General features: G+C 39.9%; 1 protein-coding gene across 9 annotated transcripts in view; it reads right to left on the reverse strand.

Moving 5' to 3' along the window:
- The window catches only part of TP53BP2 (tumor protein p53 binding protein 2), a 68,098-nt gene that overhangs the window by 39,267 nt on the left and 13,945 nt on the right, over positions 1 to 14,886 (reverse strand). For 4 of the 9 annotated variants that reach the window (XM_001093747.5, XM_077938361.1, XM_077938372.1 and 1 more), the window contains exon 2: positions 3,175 to 3,322. The exons of 3 other annotated variants lie outside the window; for them this stretch is intronic. In XM_001093747.5, the coding sequence (XP_001093747.2) occupies positions 3,175 to 3,322 (148 nt within the window). Of the gene's footprint in view, positions 1 to 2,484; positions 2,621 to 3,174; positions 3,323 to 14,886 lie in introns of all 9 variants that reach the window. 2 more of the 9 variants (XM_077938403.1, XM_077938386.1) reach the window with 1 other exon arrangement.

A 14,886-nucleotide genomic window follows, 5' to 3' on the forward strand; every position in this document is an offset into this window, starting at 1 on the left:
TGTATCACTTGAGGTCAGGAGTTCAAGACCAGCCTGGCCAACATGGTGAAACTCCATCTCTACTAAAAATATAAAAATTAGCTGGGTGTGGTGGTGGGTGCCTGTAGTTACAGCTACTCAGGGGGCTGAGGCAGTAGAATCGCTTGAACCTGGAAGGCAGAGGTGGCAGTGAGCCGAGACGGTGCCACTGCACCCCAGCCTAGGCAACAGAGTAAGACTCCGTCTCAAAAAAAAAAAAGATATAGATTTACACATACTAATCTGAAAAGAAAAGATCTACAAGCTATGTTGTAAGGTAAAATAGTAAATTGGAGAACACGGATATGTATGCTACTGCTTACATAAAGAAAATATATAGAAACACCACAAAAATATTTCTACAGTTACTTACAAATGCAGAGAAAAGGTCTGAGAAATTATCTGGCTAAAGTGATTACATCAAGAGACGAGGGGAATTGCTTAGGAGAGAGATATCCATTTTGTTTATATTATCTCCTCTTTTAAACTAGAGGCTGAGCACAGTGGCTCACGCCTGTAATCCCAGCGGATCACAAGGTCAGGAGTTCAAGACCATACTGGCCAACATGATGAAACCCTATCTCTACTAAAAATACAAAAAAAACTAGCTGGTGTGGTGGCGTGTGCCTGTAATCCCAACTACTTGGGAGGTTGAGGCATGAGAATCACTTGAATCCAGGAGGCGGAGGTTGCAGTGGGCCGAGATCGTGCCACTGCACTCCAGCCTGGTGACAGAGCGAGACTCCATCTCAAAAAAAAAAAAAAAAGAAAAGAAAAGAAAAACAAAACAAAAAAAACCTAGAACACATATCGGTGTTGTCATTTAAAAAAATTTTTTTTTCTTTTTTGAGACAGAATCTTGCTCTGTCACCTAGACTGGAGTGGAGTGGAGTTGCGCGACCTCGGCTCACTGCAACCTCTGCCTCCCAAGTTCATGGAATTCTCCTGCCTCAGCCTCCCCAGTAGCTGGGATTACAGGTGCCCGCCATCATACCTGGCTAATTTTTGTATTTTATTTTAGTAGAGGTGGGATTTCACCATGTTGGCCAGGCTGGTCTCAAACTCCTAACCTCAGGTGATCAACCCTCCTTGGCCTCCCAAAGTGCCGGGATTATAGGCATGAGTTATCGTGTCCAGCCAAAAGTTTTTTTAATTAAAAAGTTGTGCCAGGTGTGGTGGCTCACTCTTGTAATCTCAGCACTTTGGGAGGCCTAGGCAGGCGGATCACCATCAGGAGTTCGAGACCTGCCTGAACAACACGGAGAAAGCCCATCTCTACTAAAAATACAAAATTAGCTGGGCATGGTGGCACATGCCTGTAATCGCAGCTACTCGGGAGGCTGAGGCAGGAGAATCGCTTGAACCCAGGAGGCGGAGGTTGCAGTGAGCCGAGATCGCGCCATTGCACTCCAGCCTGGGCAACAAGAGTGAAACTCCGTCTCAAAAAAAAAAAAAAAGTTGTAAGAAAGAAAATCCTTTACATGTCATCATCACATAGTAAAGGTTATTAAATTCAAGTGAGCAAGAGGAGTAAGTGGGATCAAAAGTGTCAAGGAACAGAGTATAGCCCTAGCAAAGAAAGAACACTTCTTCCTCTATGAAAATGAGAAAAAAAGGGAGACACACAGAGGGAATCTAAGGTACAGAGTAAGAAAACTGAAGAAGCACACAATGGATGGTTTCAATTATCTCAGTAAAGAATAAAGGAAGGTAATTTGCTGAATGCAAGGAGGTTACCAGGAGCAGCTAGAAGTTCATTTACTCATTCCAAAAATATTTCTACAGCACATACTAGGTACAAGGCACTCCCCTGGAGCTGGGGATACAGCAATGAACAAGATAAACAAGGTCTATATCCTTAAATAGCTTACATTCTAGTGCATATGTTTGGGGCTATCAGGATAACACACACAAAGTCAGAGTGATGCACTTTCTGCAGAGGATGACATCAGGATGATATAACTGAGAACTAACTTCATGGCTACTTTTGGCAGGGTGCTCAGGAAAAGCCTCTCCGAGGAGGTTAACATTTTAGCTACAATCCAGAAGGAACCAGCAATGACAGTATCTGGAGACAGAGCAATACAAACAGTGGGAATGGCTATCACCAATGACTCTAAGGTGGGAATGAGCTTAGCATATTCAAGAAATATTTTTAAAGCTGCAGGAAGAAGCAGAGAAGAAAATGGTACCAGATAAGAGCAAAGACTAAGAATCTACAGAACTTCACAACCTCATATTAAAAGTTTGGATTTTATTGTAAGTGGAAGAGAAGTCGCTAGTTTTAAGCAGGAAAGTGAAATTATCTGATTTTCATTTTCAAAAGATCCCTTGGGTTTCTTCATGTGATTGTTCTAATCTGGTTCCTACGTAAAGAGAAAAGAAAGTAATTCGGAGAGACTGCAGAAGACCTTCTAGAACATCCAATTGTAGAAAAGTCAACCAAAGATGAATAAAAGGACTTGCCTGAAAAGAAGGGGGAGCTCAGCTGAAGTTAGCCATCATGAATGGCATGAACTCAATTAACACAGTGTGTAACTTGCTCTGGGGACATCTGGCATCCCCAGAGGTGAAAAAGGAAACCAGCAGGAGTTCACCCAGCCTGTGCAGGAACAAGGCAGAAATGATGAAAAATTACTCCCACATCTACCAACTCCTGTGGAGCCAAAAAGAAACCAGGTTATCCCATTTTAGAGCTCCAAAGAACCATACAGAGGGATTGATTTCATGGCTTACAACAATGCCCATGAGTTCACCATTGCTGTCTGCCACTACAGTTCCTCAACACTGAGTAGCTTCCTCTAAAAACTTACAGAAATTGAGAGAGGGCAAACCAATCAGGATGACTCAAATTTCTAATTAAGTAAAGCTTACACATACAAAGACACTGTTGAGCACCATCCATTGGACCACAACATCCCAGATGACCTTTTATATTTTATATTGTGGTGTCTCCATTTTATTGCAGAAAAAGAAAACAGCAAAAAGACTTAATGTATCATACCAAAGCTGGATCAGGAACACTATGTTCTGCCAGACATGCTATTCTACAGTTTCTCCCCGGAGAAACATGAGCACTTACACAGTGCCACATCTACAAACCAACATTAATAGAAGACAAAAGAACTGAAGCACGAGGCCATCAGCGTCTCTCACCAGAGCCACACCACACTTCAGCCAAATGGCAATCACTCTCTCCGGGTTCTTTGCACAGATCCACCACATCTCTGCATATTGTTTCTGGAGTAACTGGAACTTCTGTGAAGTGCTGCTCATTGTTACTGAGATACACGGTGAGAAACATCTAAAAATTAAGAGAGAAAATTAAGACAGTTACTGGTACTGTCTGCCTAATGCGGTATTCACCTTAAATTCCTTTCTCCAAACAAAATCTCAGTTGGAAGTGCAAATGTACAACAGAACAGTCTGGCTGTCACCCGGCCAAAGATGAGGTGTTGACGGGGGGTTGAGGGAGACCTGGAGCCCAGCCTCTGCCTCTACCATGGGCAGTAGCTCTAGAACCCAGTGACCCTGGAATACAGTCACACCAGTTCAAATTAAATCTGTTTTTGCCAGTTTTATTAATGTTGTTTGCCAAATACTTATATCTGCTGGACCCATATCACAAATATATCTTCCTGTTAATCCTGTAAAGGTTGATGAGATAACCTCATCCATATATACTTATTTATGCATAGTCTCTTTTTTGGAAGGACACATAAGAACATAACATGCTGCTTCTGAAGTGGGAGGGGGATGGGAACAGAGCTTGTGGGGGCTGTATAAACCTAATCTTTATCTAATGTGCATATATTACCTAGTCAAAAAACTGTACTTCTTTTTTTTTTTTTTTTTGAGACAGAGTCTCACTCTGTCTCCCACGCTGGAGTGCATGGCATGATCTCGGCTCACTGCGACCTCCGCCTCCCGAGTTCAAGCGATTCTCCTGTCTCAGCCTCCCGAGTAGCTGGGATTACAGGCTCATGCCATGCCACACTACACCACGCCACATCCGGCTAATTTTTGTATTTTTAGCAGAGACGGGGTTTCATTATGTTGGCCAGGCTGGTTTCATACTCCTGACTTCAGGTGATCCACCCGCCTTGGCCTCCCAAAGTGCTGGGATTACAGGCATGAGCCACTGCGCCTGGCCAAAAAAACTGTACTTCTAAAATGTTTTAAGCAAATTAAATACCTACTTTGAAATGTAAGATTTCATTAACAAAGTCTAAGTAGAAATGAGTAGCTGTTATGCTAACACCTACATGACCTTGTATATAAACACTGAGACTAACAGAAGGTTTACATTTAAAACTCACTAATAGGCTGGGTGTAGTGGCCTACACCTGTAATCCCAACACTTTGGGAGGCCAAGTCGGGAAGATCACATGCGTCCAGGAGTTTAAGACCAGTCTGGGCAAAGAAGCAACACTCCATTTCTACCAAAAATTAAAAGAAAATCAGCCAGACATGGTGGCACATGCCTGTGGTCCCTGCTACTTGGAAGGCTGAGTGGGGAAGACTGCTTGAGCCCAGGAGGTCATACTTATAGTGAGAAGCAACTGCACCACTGCACTCCAGCCTGGGTGAGACCTTGACTCCAAAAAAAAAAAAAAAAAGCCCCTTACCAACAATCTTAACAATCTTTCTCCTAGTAAAAAAAAGACGCTGTTTCTTAGAAACACTGCTACTAAAGAATTAAAGTTTTCACACCTATTAAATTACAAAAAAAAACTTGTTAATTTCCAATGAAGAAACTAAGTAAAACAGGAAACAAATTTTTGATGGTGATGCAAATTAGTAAGCCCCTATATGTTTATTAAATTCAATGAGTAACTCCACGCAAATCAATACGCATCAGGATTAAAAAATAATAACAATTTGAAAGCGTTACCTCACAGTGAGAATACATCCTGTGAAAATAATTCCAATCAAAGAAAGAATGCATACCCTATGGAACATAAACTTGAGGGACAAGTTTAGTCTTTTAAAATCATTAATGAAATTATGCTAAGCACTGGGAAAAGTTTGGGTTTTAAGACTGCAAAAAAGCAGAATAAATAGGATATACACTATGACCACAATGACACGAGGACATCACACAGCAATCGGAGGGCCTACCAACAGTCACACAACTCCCCTTCCAGTTTAAATGTCTCTGTCCATTACCCCCAAATGGAGAAAGCTGCATTAAGATGTTGTTTGCGAAAAGGCAGCACCTGGTTAGGGATGACGATGGAAACTGGCTAAGACATCAGACTCAGTGCCTCAAGATTTGGTCAGAGTAAAAGAAGATATACATGAGAGAAAGGGTGGCCCCTTGCACTCAAGCCAGTCCAAGCCTCCACATTCTGCAACCAAAGCTGTTAACTCACATAAACAGGTAAAACAGAGGGTGATCCGGAAAAATTAAAATAGTGAACACTGTTGAAACAATTTTTAATGGGGAAAAAAAAAACAACACTGTAGACTTTCCCAATATGAGCTCAGAAGCTTTCAAGCTAATTATCTCAGGTTTTTCACATTTTGACTACATAAAGGTACATAGTTCTAGGGTTCAACTTAGGCAACAAAGCAGCACTCAAAATTATGACACAAAATTCATAAAGGCTTGACTAAATCATTGAAAAAATAACAAAGCACAGAATTACACTCATCTGCTGCTCCCAAAGTATACAGCATATTCAGTGATGGAGACAAATAACGTACATTTTAGCATTAAATACTACCTCTCCATACTCTCTACCGACAGGAAAACTTGCTTTGAAGTTTATCACTTAGAAAATAGTAACTTTTCATTGTAAACATGAGGCTTAGAGGTGTTAAGTTACAGAAATCCTGGAAATACAGAGTATATGCTAAACACACACCTTATCAACAAATAAAAGCCTATTATGTGAGATAGCACCTTACCTCCCTAAACTTCATCTTTCAAACACGTTATCTCAGAAACTTACATCAACTCTCAGATAAACAGCAGGTGTTACTTTCTCTTTATAAATGAAGAAAAAGACTCAGATAAGTGATCTACTTGCCTACTGAAATGGGAAGGTAAGGGTACAATTCTGTTCTTCTGATCTATCCTCTATTCTTTAAGCTGTGCTTTATAGAAAGAAAATATTAGGAAATGCTCCATTTAACCAGTTACCCACACTTTAACAGAGATCTGATCTTTTACTTTCTGGAAAACCAACAGCTTCATTTATTTAAAAGTATAATTAAGAATGATGACAGATGTGTTCTATTTATGGTTATTTTTCCCACAGGTTTAACACCAGTATCAACAGTACGTGTATGAGTTGACCCCATTTCTACCTATCATGTATGGAGATTAGCTCTGTGGTGATTTTAGTAATTGTATAGCAGTATGCGATGCTGGCCCAGCAACATGGTATTTTTGTCGATTCCTAGGCAGAAGATCTGGTTCAAACTCCAGAATACTTCATAATTAGTTAGACTACCTTAGGCAAGTAATGTCACCTCTCTGAAACTCAGCATCCTCATCTTCAAAATGAGTCTTTAAGTTCCCCAATAGCCACACGTTTACCTGTGTAACAAATCTGCACGTCCTACACATGCATCCTGGAACTTAAAATTAAAATTAATTTTTTTTAAAAAAAGTTCCCTAAGAGCTACTATTTAGTAAATGTTTACTAGGTACCAGAGTAAAAGTAAACATTTTTACAGCAGCTTACAAGGTCTGCCGTAGTCATGATCTGGCCCCAATCTCCTTCTAATCCCCCCTCACTCTGTGCTCTATCAGCATCCTCTTTGCTGTTCGTCAAACACATCAGGCATGTTCCCACGTGAGAGCTTCTGTACTTGCTGTTCCTCTATTTGGAATGTTCTTCTTTGTATGCCAGTATAACTCTTACTTCCTTATCTCCATCACACCTTTACTCAGATGTCACTCTCTCAGTGAAGCCTTACCTAGGAACCCTACCTAGAATTCCAACACCAAACACACACACACACATACCCTAGCCCATTCTTCTGCTTTATTTCCCTCCTTAGCACAGTCACTAACATTCCATATGGTATATTTATTTAACTCATTTTTATTATCTGCCTTTCCTACTAGAAAGTAAGCTCCATACAGTCAAAGGTTTTGTCTTTGTTCAGTGTTGTATACTCAGCACCTAGAACTGTGCCTGCTATGTAACAAGCATGCACTAAGTATTAAATCTTGCAAATGTGATTGCATTTTACAGATGAAAACACTGAAGCACAGAGGGATTTAAGTAATTCACCCAGGTCACACAGCTATTAAATGGCAAAACCAAGATTGAGTCCCTTCCTCAAGAGCATACAGGTAAAGACTCTCCTGAATCTGGACCACACGGTGCCAAGTGTTTCACTGCCTCCAGTTCTGTCTTTTAGAGCAACAGTTTGCCCACAATCCATCATCTCACCTCTGATTTATTTTCACGGTCAGTTTTGTTGCAGGTAGTGCTAAATGGTATGGCATGTAGTACGTAGCACAGCTATATACTCTCAAATGACAGTGTGTTGTCCTCTCATTTCTTCAGCTTACATTCTGCTACCGTCATTCTACCTCTGTCTCAACATTATTTTCATTCATTATTTATAGATCATCTACTATATGGTCTCTGTTCTAATGTAGAAATAATCTTTACTAAACAGCCAATACTACAGGCAGTACAAAATTCAAAGAGAGAGAAAGAAAGCTATGTGGAGAAGGGCACAGCCAGCCCACAGGAAGGAAGCCAAAAAAATAAACACCACAACCTGGCTCCTTCCCTCTCATGTCCACCCACTATTCTCCACTGGACAAACCCAACTACCTACCAGATGGCAAAGGAAGCGCTTGATGCAATTTAGAGAAGTCAACCTCCTAAGGCACAAAAGCAGGATGGAGGAAGATGAAAAGTGAATGCAGAGGGGCAAAAAAAAGACACCCAGCACAGGAGCCCTCCTCTCTGTACTATGCAGTCAGAGGGCTCTTGAGCAACCGAGCAACTATCTGAAGGAAGTGAGGACACAGCCCAACTAAGGTCTGGAAGAAGAATGTGCCAACCAGAGGCAACACATTTAAAGCCCCTGAGAAGGAAACAAGTTTGTCACATTTGCACAAGAGGAAGGTCACTGCAGAGGGAGCAAGAGGAAAGGGTTAATTCAAGGAGGCAAGCAGAAGCCAGATCATGCACGTCTTTATAGGCTGGAGGTTCCCAAACTCTGGTGTGGACAGAGGGTTGTTGTTAAACACAGATTGCTGGGCTCCACCCCAAGAATTCCTAAATCAATAGATCTGGGATGGAGACTGAAAATTCTGCATTTCTAACAAGCCCTCAGGTGATGTTGATACTGCTGGTCTAGAAACCACGTCCTGAGAACCACTGTCTAAGGCCAGAGCGAGGACTGTGGATTTTAATCTAAAAGCCCACAGGAGGCAAATCGTTAAAGACAGAAAGTAGATCAGTGGCTGTCAGGAGCTGCAGAAAGGGGAAATGGGAAGTGACTGCTAATAGGTACAGGGCTACTTCTTGGGGTGATGGAAATATTCTGGAATTAGTGGTGATAGTTGCACAACATTGTGAATACATTAAATACCACTGAATTGTATATTTCAAAATGATTAGTTTTACCGTATGTGAATTATATCTCAGTTTTTAAAAATAAGAGGTTACTGGAGGATTTTGAACAGGGTAGCTATTCATGCCATTAAAAAAACTCACTATAGGCCGGGCGCGGTGGCTCAAGCCTGTAATCCCAGCACTTTGGGAGGCCGAGGCGGGAGGATCACTAGGTCAGGAGATTGAGACCATCCTGGCTAACACGGTGAAACCCCGTCTCCACTAAAGAATCCAAAAAGCTAGCCGGGCGAGGTGGCAGGCGCCTGTAGCCCCAGCTACTTGGGAGGCTGAGGCAGGAGAATGGCGTAAACCCGGGAGGTGGAGCTTGTAGTGAGCCGAGATCCGGCCACCGCACTCCAGCCTGGGCGACAGAGCGAGACTCCATCTCAAAAAAAAAAAAAAAAAAACTCACTATGTGAACAAACTACAGGAGGACAGGCATGAAAGTCCAAATAAGAGGTAAATGCCACACACAAAATGAGATATGATGGTAACACAGAGTACAAGTTAACAGCAAAGGTGATGAAAATGGCTGGATTTGCATTATCATTTGAAGGTAGAGCCAGCAAGACTCTCTTGGTGGACAGAATGTGGGATGTGAAAGTAGAGAGAAATTAAGAGTGACTCTGGATCTGCTACCTACGCACCAGGTACAAAGTGAGGAAGGAGGAACAGGTTGGGAAGGGCCCGCAGGATGAGGCCTCTATGTTAAATATGAGACATCTATGGAATGTTCAAATGGAGGCATGAGAAGGCTGTTTAATACGCAAGTTTGACTGAGATGAGTAAGCAAGAGATGAGCATGTAGAGGCATTTAAAACCTAAGCCTGGATGAGAACAGCTAGAGACAGGAAAGAACGCTGAGGACTGTGTCCTGAGCTAATCAAGCAACCTCCAGAGATCCCACGAAGGACAAGGATCCAGCAAAGACGACTGAGAAAGAGCCACCAAAAAAAGACAGGAAGAAGTCCAGAAGAGTGCAGGACACCAGAAATCAAGCGAAGAAAGTGTGAGGGAGGAAGATGCAAAAGTGTACAGTCAGACTTGGCAAGGTGGAAGCTGCTGACTGCCTTGACCAGCACTGAGTCATGGGTATAAGGTACCCGGCAGGAACAGGCTAGAGAACCTGAGGGAAGGAAGCAGAGGCACAGTACAGACAACTAGTTCTTCCAGTGTGTTCTGCCTAACCCAAGGGAGAGAAAATGGAGCCACCTAGGGAAGGAGACACAGGGTAAAAGGAGTGTTTCGTTTTTATCTCAAGATGAGAGTTTTTACAGATCATTTTAATTGATGGGAATGGCCTAGTTGAGAGGGAAAATGGTGTTGACAAGAAACTAATGATAGACATAGGTATATCCTCAAGTTATAAAGGTTATTTTTTTCCAATATGTATCAATTTCCTTTTCCTTCCTTTACTTGGAAGAGGAACAAAAAAATAAGAAAAATAATCGAAAGAGAGGCCGGTTTCACTAACCTATCATGTTAACATGAGAAAATGCAGGCACACATGTTGTTTTTATTGCTACCATCCTTTTATCTTTGTTTTACAAATTTACTGTATTACAAAATGATAAAAGAATTAGTCAAAAAGGAATTGAATTTTCTAATAAAAAAATGAATTTTAGTGAAGCAGTTTTTATCAGCATGTTGAAAATTTTACTTAGAAAACAAATGTTAGGCTACTCTATCAACTAAGTCCTTCAGAAAACAATTCTGGCCTAGAATCCATCATTTTTAAAAGATAAAAAATAAAACCGTTAAATCTAAGAAGTTTCCTCCATCAGATACGAAAATATTTTTGAAGGCAATGAACAAAAAATGAAACATTTTTATTAAAAATATTTCAGTTATACATGTTTGTTTTGTTATAAAATAGTGCTTACTGTAACCTATTATGCATACACATCTACAGGCACAGAAAAAAGCCTGAAACTATATTCACCAAATTAACAGTAGTTATGCCCTGGTGGTGGGATGACTAAGTGAATTTTTAGGAACTCATCTACGCTTAAATTTTCTAGAATGTATCACGTGCACAATCAAATTGATTCTTTAAGCAATCAATGATGAAAATAAGATAACCATATACCATTTTTATTCATACACATTGTGCCTTCCCTGGATCCTTACTGTGAGATATGGAAGGCAAATGTCTGTTGAGAGTGTTTTTCTTGTCTATCTTGCCTCAAATTTAGTCAGGAATGATTAAAAACAAGCAATTAAGAAGCACATCTTAAAAGTCCACTATATTAGAATGGAATATTCTTCAGCCATCAAAAGGAATGAGGTACTGATACACACTACCACATGGATAAACCTCGAAAATATTATGCTAAGTGATAGAAGCCAGACATGAAAGACCACATAGCATATAATTCCATTTATATGAAATGTCTAGAATATGCAAATCCATACAGACAAAAAGTTGATGAATAATTGCCAGGGGCTGAGGAAGGGGGAATAGGGAGTGACTGAGAAAGGCATGGGGTTTCTTTCTCAGGTGATGAAAATGTTCTGTAATTAGTGGTAATGGCAGCGCAATCTTGCAAATATACTAAATACCACTGAATTGTACATTTTATATGGGTGAATTTTATGGTATATGAATACATCAATTAAAAAAAAAAGAGCCCACTGTATGCTTAGTATGTGAGAGATACAAAAATCTCAGGCCAGGCCATGGTGGCTCACACCTATAATCCCAGCACTTTGGCAGGCCGAGGCAGGGGGATCACTTGAGCCCAGGAATTTGAGAGCAGACCAGCCGGGGCAACATGGCAAAACCCTGTCTCTACAAAAAAAATACAAAAAAGTTGCCAAGAGTGGTAGCGTATACCTACAGTCCAAGCTACCCAGGAAGCTGAGGTGGGAGGATCACCTGAGTCCAGGAGGTCACTGCACGCCAGCCTGGGCATCAGAGTGAGAGCCTGTCTCAAAAGCGCGCTCTCCCTCTCTCTCTCTCTCTCTCTCTCTCTCTCTCTCTCTCTCTCTCTCTCTCTATATATATATATATATATATATATATATATAAAAGAACAATTTAGTACTCTATCACATGAATGAGAATGTGGGTAAAATGGAAATTCAGAAATGAAAAGGATGATTATGAACTGAGGTAGATGAGGTTTCAGCAAACAGGCATAAATTAATAGTAAGCATAAAGAAATAATGTTTTTAAACTATCTGTCATAACTTTACTTCCAAAATGCCTTTTCCTGACACTCTATGTTCTTTAAATACCATATTCTCAAGAATGTAAGATGACTTTATTAGCTCCTTTCCCATAAAGGAACCAAGCAAAATGGGGTTCCCTAGAGTTAAAGCCTCTGGGAAGCTGTTGTGAGAAATCTGACTATTCTCATTGAATCAAGTTATAAATGTGCTCCTGTCAACTTCTGAGGTAAATTGTTTTCATCATAAAGAGTGCAGCAATAATTGGGTCAAAAAAAAAAAAAAAAAACACAGCTGTTACAGATCTACCCATACTACAAGGACAGCAAATTGCTGCGACATCTGAAAAGGCTCATGACAGCTTGCTTACTTGGTAACAGAGTAGTTTTTCCTCCTTAGGTAGAAAATGTGCATATTAGATCAGCCCTTCTTGGTGACCACATACACATTAAAATGTTAACTTCCTTTGAACTTAGAAATCAGGAACATCATTTTTTATAGTAGAAACCACAAAGAGAAGACATTAATCAATAAACAATAAACTCTAAAGCATATTTAAGAGCAGAAGATATAAATGACAGATCCCACAAGACAATACAAATATGAAGACATGCAGGGAAATCAATATTAATTAAAACAATGAGGTACCACTTAACAGCTACAGTTTGAGTATCCCCTATCTGAAACGCCTGGGACCAGAAGTGCCTCATACTTCAGAATTTTTTCTGATTTTAGAATATATGGATAACCAGTTAAGAATCCCTAATCCAAGTATCCAAAATCCAAAATGCACCCATGTGCATTTCCTTAGAGCATCATGTAGGCACTCAGAAAAGTTTTCAATTTTGGAGTATTTCAGATTTCAGATTTTTGGATTCACGATGCTCAACCTGTATTAAGCTGTCTTCAATTAAAAGACAAGATCCAACATAGATGAGGTTGTAAAAAAGTTATTTACTCAAATACACAATGGTAGTACTATAAATTATTTAAAATCCTATTTGGAAAGTAAAATAAACAATGTATCAAAAGTCAAAGAATTATGTATATCTCATGATCTTACTCCTGGGAATTTATCCTAAAAAAAAATTGAAATGAAGAAAAACTCTGAACGCCTGAAGATTTTCACTGCAGTGTGAGGTCTACACATACAGTAAGATAGAAAAGTAAATATTCAAAAACATGAAAAAGTCTTTAAACAGGGAAAAAGTAAATTAAAATCACTTGCCAGAAGGACTACGACCCAGCCACCAACTCCTGTAAACATAAATATAGTGTTAGGAAAATGTTAAGAAAAAGTTACAAAACAGAACAACACTAGATTTTTTAACTTTAAAAATATATGTACCATCGGCCGGGTGCAGTGGCTCATGCCTGTAATCCCAGCACTTTGGGAGGCTGAGGCAGGCGGATCACAAGGTCAGGAGATCGAGACCATCCTGGCTAACATGGTGAAACCGTCTCTACTAAAAATACAAAAAATTAGCCAGGCATGGTGGCACGTGCCTGTAGTCCCAGCTACTCGGAAGGCTGGGGCAGGAGAATGGCATGAACCCGGGAGGCGGAGCTTGCAGTGAGCCGAGATCACGACATTGCACTCCAGCCTGGGGGAGACAGCAAGACTCAGTCTCAAAAAGAAAAAAAAAAAATATATATATTTATATATATATACACACACACACACACACACACACATATATACACACATACACACATAGATACACACACACACCCCCCACCTTGGCCAGACAGGGTGGCTCCTGCTCCTGCCTGTAATCTCAGTACTTTGGGAGGCTGAGGTGGGAGGATCACTTCAGGCCAGGAGCTAGAGGCCAGTCTGAGCAACACAGTAAGACCCCATTTCCCCATTTATATTAAAAAAAAAAAAAATTAGCTGGGTGTGGTAGCATGTACCTGTAGTCTGTCCTAGCTACTCAAGAGACTGAGGTGGGAGGATCGCTTGACCCTAGGAATTCAAGGTTATAGTGAGCTATGATCGTGCCACTGCACTCCAGCTTGGGCTGTCTCCCAAAAAAAAAAAAAAAAAAAAAGTAAAAATATGTATGTCGGTACACGCACACACACATATGTACCATCTAAAATATATATATATACTGACCTGTATGAAATACACAGAAAATCAGCGACACCAGGGGCAAGTATAGACATCACTTTTAAATTTTTAAAATCTCAACAGTAAAATAGTTTTATAATAAATTACAATTTAAAGTATACATAATACAAACTGGGATAAAGGAACATGAAAATATTTCATTAAAAATGGTAAATGTGATTACAACTTGTTTCTACCTCCTAGAGTCATCTATCTCAAGAGAAGGAAAGTTCAGGGAAAAGCAAAAAAAAAAAAACACTGTGTTAAGTTGTGCCAGGCCACCTACAGACTCGCTGCACAGTAATTCATATCAGTCATATCCAAATGAAGATTTGCCCTTCCAAAAATTCAAAGTCACAGATAATTTTCATTTAAAAACAATGGGTCACAGATTTAAGAGTTCTGTGTTTATAGAGCATGTATGTACTGTAACTATGATGTTATGCTATCAACACAAGAATGACTCATTTTAAAGAGGAATTATTTCAGATTAAAATCTGAAAGACTTTTCTAAGAGGAAATACAAAAATAAATGATTAGGGCATTTACAAAATGAGTCAGAGGCTAACGTTTATTCATTTGATTCAGAAAATCATGTGAAGTTCTAAGAAAGAAGAAAGGAACCAAGAGTATAAGATATTCCCTGTCACCAAAGGGAAATTAAGCTCTACAACAGCACCTTCAGAGTTTTCATTTATAAAAACTCAAATCCTTCAAGTTTACCTAAGAGGAAAAAAGAGAAAATTATGAAATGAACAATCTGTAAAAAGAGTGACACAAATCCTCCCCAAATTTTGCAACTCACAGGAAATACCACAGGAACAGCCAGGCAATTACGTTTGTAGAGAGATTAGGGGAAAATCCTAATGGTTTCTGTGTTTCACAATTCCTCTGTAGAAAGATAAATGTAAAACTATTACTTCAGTTTCTATATTTTGTTGTACCTCTTACGAAGGAAGGCCTGAAAATATTTTTTGTAAGAGGAGGATG

Source organism: Macaca mulatta, chromosome 1 (genome assembly GCF_049350105.2).
Source record: "Macaca mulatta isolate MMU2019108-1 chromosome 1, T2T-MMU8v2.0, whole genome shotgun sequence".
NCBI lineage: Eukaryota > Metazoa > Chordata > Mammalia > Primates > Cercopithecidae > Macaca > Macaca mulatta.